The following is a 10,251-nucleotide window of genomic DNA, read 5'->3' on the forward strand; positions in this document are numbered from 1 at the left end:
GTTCAGTTTTGGGTTAAAATTGTATACTTTCCAAAGTTATATATATATATTAAATAAATAAATATAAATTGTAATAATTCCTCGATGAACGTGATACTTTTAAATGCTAAAATTTACCAAACCTAAAACGGGTCGGGCAGCAGATATCAGTTGTACGTGGAAAAACCCGAGTTTTTACAGACTAGACCTAAATTAATAAGGTTGGTTAATCTAGTTGACTTACGTAACCTCGTTAACTTGGTTAGGTTAGCTTAATTAATCTTGTTAAATAAAGTAACCCCGCTAGATTCGTTTGAGCTAACTAACCTGTTTAGTTTTTCCAGTTAGCTTAGTAAACTCCGTTAACAAAGTTAATATAGTTCACTAACTTGGTTAGTTCTGTGTAGTCAGCTACAGTATGTGGTTAATTAACCCTTGTATACGTAAATAGTTAGCCGTGCCTAGTTAAGGAAAGGATATACAATCAATTCAGAACGCAACAAGATCCAGGAGTTTCTAGCCCTTGAGCGTTTTTTAAAACTATGTGCATACTTGTATATGTAGAATTTGATATACAAGCATATGTATGGATTGTGTATCTTGAATGTTATATTATATATTTGTTATATATATAATTGTTTGAAGAATGTTACAATGGTAAGAACTTGGGAGCAATCCCTTAGAATATTCGCAAATAATATGTAGAAAGTCCTACTAATACTTGCAAAGAATCAATAGCAAGTCCTACTAATACTTGTGAAGAATAGGGAGCGAGCCTTGCAAATACTTGCGAAAAATCAGGGAGCGACACTTATAATATACGCGAAGAATGTAGAATGGTAGAATGTAAGTGCAGTTTGTAAAGAGAGGTATCTTCGGATACGAATGCGTATGTTGTAAATGTGTAACCTATTATTTGTTAAACTAGAACTCACTTAGTATAGATGACTTTTAGTATGCACGCAGACAAATAGATTGAAGCAGCTAGCTTGAGGAGCACACATGATAGAAGGATAAAGGAGCTGGCATATGAAGAAAGAAGTTATTATGATGTTTTGTGATGTTTGACCCAAAAATATAATATTACACATCCAGACAACAACCGCTATCCTCTGCTCCCACCATATCCAACAACCGCCACTCCAGCAGGTCACCGAACCACCACCGCCGTCCGCCGGCCGTTTCTCCCGCCAAATTCGTCATCCACATCCGATTCACCATTGTTTCACTCAAATATTCAAAGATTCAAAGTATTGTTATTGTTTGTTCTTTTGATTTTAGGGTTTATATGTAAAAGGGATGAAATTAGACTTTAGGTTAGGGTTTGGTTGTTAATTTTAGTTGTTATTTTGTCTTTGTTTATAATTAAAATTGTAACTCTTACTTTCTTATATAATTAGGCCATTAGGGTATTTGGAACTTAGAAGATGAAGCCACATTCAAAACAAGTTCTTATTGGTAAATTTTTTAAAAGAAAATTTCAAGAGTTGACGACATTGATGGAAGTCCAAATATTGATAATAATGTGCAAGAACAAGATGATGATGATAATATTGGTCCAAATATTCCTTCGACTTCAAGTCCTTCAATTCCACATACAATCGATTTGAATGATCTTCATTCGGATCCCTTTGGTAGACCACCTATTGGTAGTTATCACCCTAATCAAAGAGATGACATAAGACGATATTATCTTGTTAAAAAGGCTTTTCAATCACGAAATCATAACTTTCCATGCAAAGACTATTATGGTAAGTGAAGACGTTTTAATGTAGAATGGTTTGATAAATATCCGTGGTTAGAGTATAGTATTAAAGTAGACAAGGCATATTGCTTATGTTGCTACTTGTTTAAAGAAATCGTTGGTAATCAAGGCGGAAGAGATACTTTTTCAACTGAAGGCTTTTGTAATTGGAGTAAACCAAGTGCTTTAAAAGAACATGTTGGGTTGGTTGACAGTTATCATAATAAGGTGATGCAAAAATGTGACAACCTCTTGAACCAAAAACGATTCATTCATGAGAAATTCAATAAGCAAAGTAAAGAAGAAAGGATTGGAAATCGTTTTCGATTAATGGATTCTGTTCGTAGTACCAGATTCTTGCTAGAAAATTCTTTATCATTCTGTGGTCATAATGAATCGGAAGACTCTTTTTCTTGAAACTTTAAAGTTGATTAGTGAAAATATCCCGGATATTGGTAAGTACATGTTAGGGAATGCAAAAAAGAATAATAAGTTGATAGCTCCATCAATACAAAAAGAGATTATTGAATGATTTACGAAGAAATTAAAGACAATGGTTGTTAGCTTGTTAGTAGATGAGTCTAGTGATGTATCTTTAAAGGAACAAATGGCTGTAATCGCGAGGTATGTTGATAAACTTGGAGTTGTTAAAGAGAGTTTTGTTGGAATTGCTCATGTGAAAGACACATCTTCCTCAACACTTAAGCATGCCATTGTTTCTTTATTAGCAAGTAACCAGTTGAGCATAGATCAAGTAATAAGTTTTATACTTTAATTATAAAAACTTTAATAGAGATTATTTAATTTATCTTATAGTTTCTTTTTGTTAAAACAGGTTAGGGGTCAAGGTTACAATGGTGCAAGCAACATGCGAGAAGAGTTTAATGGGTTAAAAGCTTTGATTTTGAAAGATAATCCGTCAGCACATCACATATATTGCTTTGCTCATCAACTTAGTTAGTGACTGTGGCTGTTGCATAAAAGCAGACCGGTGTTAAAAACTTTTTATGAATACCTTGCCATGATTGTTAATATGTTTTCTGCTTCTTGCACACGAAAAGATATGATACGGGAGGCAAAAAAAGAAAGAGTAGAAAAAGAAATTCAAAAAGGTGAAATTAAGACCGGAAAAGGATTAAACCAAGAGGTTTCCCTTGTACGAGCTGGAGATACAACATGGGGTTCTCATCATAGAACAATCATAAGTTTGCTTAGATTATTTCATGAAGTTGTTGACGTGCTACGTTATATTAAAAAAGGAGATATTACTCAACAACGATCTAATGCAAAAGGTATTCTATCATATTTCAAAAAAAACTTGAATTTGTTTTTTATGCACACTTGATGGAAGATATATTAGGGCACACAAATGTCCTTTAAAAACATCTTAAAAAAAAGAGTCAAAACTTATTAGAAGCGGCTAAGTTGATAAATGGAACAAAATGAGCATTGAATGATTTAAGTAAAAACGGGTTTGCTTCGATGTTGGAAAAAGTAACTTCTTTTTGTGTAAAAAACAATATCAAGATGCTAGATATGACGGAAACGTATGGTAAGGCTAGAAACCAAAAGAATGTCATTACTAAGCGACATCATTTTGAAGTTAACATTTTTAATACGGTTTTGGATATGCAAATTCAATAATATGGAAGTCGATTCAATGAGGTAACAGCTACTTTGCTAGAAAACATGTCGGGTTTAAATCCTTGTGACCGGTTTTCTAAGTTTGGCACGTCTAAGATAATTGCATTTTCTTAGATGTATGAGAACAATTTTACTACAAAAGAAAGAGGCTGTCTTTTGGGTGAGCTTAATGTCTTCTATCACTCTGTAAAGGAAGATGAAAGATTTACAAAATTGGATGGAATACGTCATTTTGCTCGTCTAATGGTGGAAACCGGAAAATCTTTCTTTTCCTTTGGTATATCGGATATTGAAGCTAGCTTTGGTTTTACCGGTTGCAACTGCAACTGTTGAAAGATGTTTTTCTAAATTAAAGCTTATCAAGACGGATTTACGCAATCGAATGGGTGACGATTATTTGAACAATGCTCTAGTTTATGCGATCGAAAGAGAAACATTTGATAAAGTAACAGAAGATGATGTAATGGCTCGATTTCAAGCTATCAAATGCCTTAGAGGAGAGATCATCTATTTGGTAGGTGTGTTAACTTTATTTGTTATCGTCTTTTTTTTATTATTTTTTGAATGTATGATAAAAACAAAAATTTTTAGGTTATCCCTAAAATTTAGTTCTAGATCCGTCACTGCAAGGAGGTGAGTTGGTGTTCCTGATCGACACCATGAGTCCACATCCACTCTCCTCACCCTAAGATAAAGAGCAGATCAATTGGAGAGCAACAATGATTATAATTGTTCATCTAAGGTATGTAGTACTTTCTATTTGAACAATGATTAATTATATGGATCGTGTGATCACCTACAAAGTCTGTGTAATAGTTTCTTCATGCATAATATCTTCATGCACTCATAGACGGTGAGATATTTTACAAACCCTTATACAGTATGTGTAGGAATCAAAACATAATTTTTTTTTCAAGATATATAATTTAAACCAATAAACAAACTGATGTTTTATACGAGGTTTATATTCATAAAACTAAACCTTGCAAATGCCTAAAGCTAGATCTTATGATAATCTAGGTATTCGAATCAAACATATGGTTTATCTATAAGTCAAAGGAAATTAAACAATTATAAACGTAACTGTCATTTCAATGAATTATATAAGGTGAATACACCTAATCGTTTTATAGTGTTTAAACTCTTTCAAAGCATGGATACGTTTATTCACTTATATGAGTCATAAAATGTCTGAGGTCACAAGTAAATGTATAGTTGGATCAAATCTTACAACGGTAGCAAGTAACCTAGTAGTAGAAATACGTAAAAATAGCTCATGGAAGCATACCAGTGGGAAAGTTAGGTTCGTCGTAGTCCTAACATGATACTGGCTATTGGATTGTGTGTCAAAACTTAAATATTTATAAACCATATTTTAAGTTTGTCGGAGTTATCCACCAGCTTGTGCTAATGTATTTTTAAAGCGTATTTTTGGGTAATCAGAAATAAATGATTAGCATGGATAGATTTGCTGAAAGAATTGACGACTCCTTCGACGAATTTTATTTTGAAATCCTTGTATCTGAAAATATGTAGATATTTAAAAGAACGTTTGTATCCAACCAAGGGTATTTTGGATAATAGTATTCTAATCAAAGATCCAATTGTTTAAAAAATAAATGTTTTCTGTTGTGTTCACTGAAATCAGAGTACTAACTATTGATCATACTTCCAAACCCCTAATATCAGGTGTGCCACAACAAAATCCTAATAGCCTTCAAAGCACAAATCTAACTGATTAAGCATTTACTATTCTTAGGACTGATGGTGGGTCAATTGCACAATTTATTGGTTTTTACTTTTAGAAAGAAGCTACAAAATAAAGTCAAAACTTGTCCGGTTGCAAATCATAATGGCTGACGATGCTAGTAACGAAGATTTGGTCATGGGGTATGAAAAAGAAAGGTAAAATTCTTAAAGTAGCTCTTTCTAAAGAGAGAAAGTCCAAAATAGTTATTTTTACCAAACGAAAAAATATTTAAAAGTTAAATACTAAATGGTGTCATGTTCGATGCATATGGATAATTGGATACCGTATTTTGTAAGAAATAAAACAATAAAATTGTTAGGTGAGCCGTGGCGTTGGACAACCACCACTTGGTTGAGAATTTTTGAAGTAGGCCAAAGCAATAAAACATTGAATCGGATAAATTCTTGTGTTTGGATTTTTCAACTGTTTATATTCACCCTACTCATTTAACTGATTTGTTATAAAAATCTATATAATTAAATAAATAAAGCTTACCTCTAGCCACGTGTCATTCATTTAGCCCACCCTCACTCATCCATTCCCGCCTATGTCCACAATCCATTTAGAAACCATTAACCCGGCCCGATTCTAATTGTTACCACCAGATCTTTCAAACAAACCCTAATTCATCCTTCATGTCCTCCTCACTGGTGTAATCAGGCTGTAGAATGCCTTCATCTCCGTTCGTCTCCTCTCCTGTGTTGCAGCCGCACCCACACCCGCCACCGCCATCGCCAACCCCGTTTTGTCACCGGATTCCACTTCTCCGGTGTTGCAGCACCCGCCACCGCCACCGCACCAGCCACCGCCACCGCCTGTATGCTATAGTTTTTGCTTTCTGATTTGATTCGTTGTTCTTTAACTATTAATATAAACCTTAAATCGATTTGATTATGTATTTAGGCATTAATCGATTCTACTTCTCCGGTGTTGTAGCAGCATGTCCGGACCGCCGGTATGCTATAGTTTTTGCTTTCTGATTTGATTCGTTGTTCTTTAACTATTAATATAAACCCTAAATCGATTTGATTATGTATTTAGGCATTAATCGATTCCACTTCTCTAGTGTTGCAGCAGCATGTTCAGACCGCCGGTATGTTATAGTTGTTGCTTTCTCATTTGATTCGGTCTTCGTTAATTATTTATATAAACACTAAAGTGATTTCATTATGTATTTAGGCATTAATCAATTCCACTTCTCCGGTGTTGCAGCAGCATGTTCGGAGCGCCGGTATGTTATAGTTGCTTTCTCATTTGATTTGGTGTACGTTAATTATTTATAGAAACACTAAATCGACTTCATTATGTACTTAGGCATTAATTGATGAATAAGTGTCATCTTCGGTGTTCGTTAGTTATTTATATAATTAAGTTAGATCAAGTTATATTACTCTGTCATCAACTCGATTACATTCGCTGTTCGTTAAATTTATTTTATATAAACACTAAACTGATTTCATTATGTATTTAGGCATTAATCGATTCCACTTCTCCGGTGTTGCAGCAGCATGTTCGGACCGCCGGTATGCTATAGTTTTTGCTTTAATAACAATCCACCCTCATCACCATCGAAGTCGATCTAACTGCCATGGTAATTCAATTGTTCTCTCCCTTTAATTTATATAGTTTGTTATATCTTATTACTTACGAAATACAACACCTTTTTTTAACAATGTCTCTAATACACGGAAACATGGAGCCAAAAAATTTGATCAAACTTAGGGAACTTGATGCTACCAAGACAAACTATACAATCAAAGTTCGAGTTGTTAGACTATGGAGAAAACCAAACAACAAGAACCCTAATGAAATTTGGTCGATTGAAATGATTATAATGGATGAGGAGGTAAATATTTACCAAATTTTTTTTCTTTTTATAATATTCAGCACTCTCAACTTCATAAATTTTCAGGGAACAAAGATGCAGGCAAGCGTGTTCAAAACTTACTTTCCTAAGTTTGAAGAACATCTTCGAGAGAATGAGTGCTACTTCATTTTTAGGCCCACACTGGCCGACAATGACGCAAAAATCAAGCATGTGGATAATGGCCATAAAATTTCTTTCCGTTGGCAAACAGACCTAAAAAAATGCACCACCTTCAAAGGCTCCAAGTATGGTTTTGAATTCACCAATTTTGGTTCCATTTTAAAAGACCCTCTACCTCAGTACACTAGACTCGGTTAGATACCGTATTATTTTATTTATTATTTACTCTTAATTGTTTAACACACATTAAAACTCTTAACGCTCTAACTTTATTTCACACTAGATATTATTGGATATGTTTACAAATGCTATGAGGTGGAGAAGAAACCGGTAAGAGGTGGCAAAGAAGCAATCAAGATGGAGATCAAATTAGAAGATCTGGAGTAAGCAACTCAAATTTTACTTTTTTTTTTATTCATTTGCACTTAACTATATTTATGTTATCCATATCAACAATCTTACAGAGGTAGACACATCATATTAACCTTGTGGGAGGAATACTGTCAGCAAATGTTGAACTACATGCAAAATAAGCAACAGGCTCATGTTTTCCTAATTCTTCAATTCGGAAATCTGCATATATACGGACGTAAGTAAAAAATCATGTCATTATTTCATTGTACTTTAAATAACTAACGAATTTATGTTATTACAGATAACAGGACTGTTTCTAATGTTTATGATGCGACGCGGTTGTTTATAAATTCACCAATTGATGAAATCCTAGAATTTAAGAAAAGGTACATTGTTATTATATATGTTTAAAATAATTAACATTTATATTTACCTTTACTTTCTAAAGGTAATACTATTATTGTAATGCTATAATTTAAAAATATAATCTGTACAGCCCATTCTTCCATACCAAATTTGTGATCGTACAATTGTAATAGTATTATTTAAAAATTGATTCTGTTTTGATAAAAGCTATTATCAAAACACGGTAACACATGAAAATAGACCATCCACAAGTCTTGATTTTTTTTTATTAAAAGTTACCTACTCATTATAACAAATAATGTTTCATCACACCAGTTTCCTGTCTAACATTGGTGAAGAAACATCCTCACATCGGTCCGTTGGTACCTCTATGGTCTCGTCACTGGAAGACGAATTTCTTAATGATATTGATTTCATCAACATTCGTGAAATTAACGAAATCAAAGAGGTATGTCATTGTTTTTTAAATTTTTTGTTTTTAGATTCATTGAAACATCATTATTAAAATTCTCTTATTTCTGGATAGGTTAAATCCCTTATTGTTGTTGGTAAGATCAAAGCTCTATGCATTGAGAAATCATGGAATTATCGTAGTTGTGATTTATGTAAAAATGGAGTTGAAACCACAACCGTCAGAATTGATAAGGGAGAGAATCCAGCCGATTTTGAAGTGGCGAAGCAGTACAAATGTCTCAATGACAATTGCACTCAGACTATTGTATCATCTCCTATGATTAGGTTCTCAAATCTTTTAACTTTTTTTTTTACAATATTAACCATGTTTTATCTTTTTAATTTATTTTAATCATATTTTTAAGATACAAGATCCCCATACGAGTCCAGGATTGCACAGGGACTGTGACTCTTACAATGTTTGAGCGGGAGGCTAACAAGCTTATAGGACGAATTGCTAAAGACGTGCTGGACGAACAGGAACAAGTAAACTTTTTGTCTTTTTTGAATCGTTTTATAATAACATTACTATAATAGTGAAATTCTATAACTTTTTATATTTGAAATTAAAACATTTGATGCTTTTCACAGTCGGCTGAATTTTTAACTCTTCCTGCTGCCTTCAACGTTTTATTAGAAAGAAAGTTCGCCTTTAGGATCGAGATCAAGAACTATAATCTTGATAACAATGCTGAGTATTTTTCCATTACAAAACTGACTGAAGATCTAAACATTATTTCAAAGCTCGAAAAGAATTTCTATAATAATCAGGTAATTTGTTAATTTCTTCATTTATATATAATAAACCGGTCAAAACTGTACATGTAAAGCATGTGAGTTTACATACAAAATGAAGGTTGAAGATTCTGATTCGGTGAACCCAAGTAACTCAGAGTTGCCATTACAGACGGATGTTTCTTTGAAGGTTATCTACTATTTTTACTTATGTTTTCGCTATCTACTTAAATCAAACTAACTATATTGAACTTATAATTCCTTACTTTTTTTATTATATAGGATTCTATTTCATGTACCGCTGACAATGGGACCCCGATTTCCAATAGCAATGAAAGTATGGGCACGGCTGCCAGTGTTGATTTGAAGCGTAATCTTGAAGATGTATACGACGTTGACGAGTCATCCGCTCTGTCATCAACTAAACAACAGAAGATTCACACAAAGGATTTGCGTGATGCAAATTGGAATAAGACGCTGTTGATTCCTAAAACCGAGAAGTAGTAGTCGGTTCCTATTTAATTTAAAAAACTTTCCTTTTTATTGTCTTTTTTTGCATGGTTTGCTGAGACTATGTTTCTTTATATTTTCTGTTTTGATTGTGTTGTGGATTTTTCTTTTTGTTTGACTACATGGAGATTCCTTTTTTTGATAAAATTTTATGATTGGTTATTGCTATGTTTTTATGTGGTACATATGTTTGGCAAAACTTCAAATTAATATTATAGACAAATAATATTTCACTTCCTTAAAGTATAATTACTACAAAAAATCTTCCAATTACTATTAATTAATTTTTTCATTAAAATACAATTCTACATTAGTAGGTATATGTATGAATTTAAAGTACCTACATGCAAAATTAAGATAAAATACGAAAAACTTTAACAAAATTTATATTTCTACAAAAAACTACCTACATGGATATTACTTTTTCATTGAAGTAATCAAATTTATATTTATGATGACAAAAATTCTATTTTTATGCTCAATCAAATTACTCTGTTAAGTCTGGACTTTTAAAAAGAGAACTTTTTTTATAACATGAGACACGAAAAACTTAAAAAAAATAGACATTCAAAAACAATATAATACAGAATTTTTTTCGTATAGACATTAAATTTAAATTTATGATGACGAAAATTCAATACTCCTGCAGCTAAAGATTCGGACTAATATACGCCCATTCAATAATTCTTTAATTAGGTAAATTTATTTTAAATATATACTTTTTTAGGT

The 10,251-nt window shown here is 32.6% G+C and overlaps 2 protein-coding genes across 2 annotated transcripts; both read left to right on the forward strand.

Annotated features, from left to right (window-relative positions):
* The first annotated feature begins 2,276 nt into the window (after window positions 1-2,276).
* Window positions 2,277-6,097, forward strand: LOC143546429 (uncharacterized). The gene is made up of 4 exons (XM_077038097.1): window positions 2,277-2,477; window positions 2,559-2,641; window positions 2,711-3,015; window positions 6,021-6,097. The coding sequence occupies exons 1-4, from the start codon at window positions 2,277-2,279 to the stop codon at window positions 6,095-6,097; spliced, it is 666 nt and encodes a 221-aa protein (XP_076894212.1).
* A 713-nt stretch (window positions 6,098-6,810) lies between these two features.
* LOC143546430 (replication protein A 70 kDa DNA-binding subunit C-like) lies at window positions 6,811-9,516 on the forward strand. Its single transcript, XM_077038098.1, has 11 exons — window positions 6,811-6,963; window positions 7,030-7,297; window positions 7,388-7,487; window positions 7,569-7,693; window positions 7,760-7,844; window positions 8,140-8,272; window positions 8,351-8,562; window positions 8,643-8,763; window positions 8,869-9,048; window positions 9,134-9,202; window positions 9,295-9,516. The coding sequence occupies exons 1-11, from the start codon at window positions 6,811-6,813 to the stop codon at window positions 9,514-9,516; spliced, it is 1,668 nt and encodes a 555-aa protein (XP_076894213.1).
* Window positions 9,517-10,251: the final 735 nt, after the last annotated feature.

The sequence above is a fragment of the Bidens hawaiensis genome, unplaced genomic scaffold (genome assembly GCF_021521415.1).
Source record: "Bidens hawaiensis isolate Kalapana, Puna unplaced genomic scaffold, B.hawaiensis_p1.1 tig00014338_1, whole genome shotgun sequence".
Lineage (NCBI taxonomy): Eukaryota > Viridiplantae > Streptophyta > Magnoliopsida > Asterales > Asteraceae > Bidens > Bidens hawaiensis.

What these genes read in the sequence shown, in the direction of transcription:
- LOC143546430 (XM_077038098.1), top strand. Translation starts at nt 6,811, where the DNA reads ATGGAGCCAAAAAATTTGATCAAACTTAGGGAACTTGATGCTACCAAG. An exon ending in ATCAAATTAGAAGATCTGGA is followed by an intron (nt 7,488 to 7,568) that starts GTAAGCAACTCA and finishes ACAATCTTACAG; the next exon opens with AGGTAGACACATCATATTAA. An exon ending in AAATTAACGAAATCAAAGAG is followed by an intron (nt 8,273 to 8,350) that starts GTATGTCATTGT and finishes ATTTCTGGATAG; the next exon opens with GTTAAATCCCTTATTGTTGT.
- LOC143546429 (XM_077038097.1), top strand. Translation starts at nt 2,277, where the DNA reads ATGGTTGTTAGCTTGTTAGTAGATGAGTCTAGTGATGTATCTTTAAAG. An exon ending in ACCAGTTGAGCATAGATCAA is followed by an intron (nt 2,478 to 2,558) that starts GTAATAAGTTTT and finishes TTGTTAAAACAG; the next exon opens with GTTAGGGGTCAAGGTTACAA. An exon ending in ACAACGATCTAATGCAAAAG is followed by an intron (nt 3,016 to 6,020) that starts GTATTCTATCAT and finishes TTATGTATTTAG; the next exon opens with GCATTAATCGATTCTACTTC.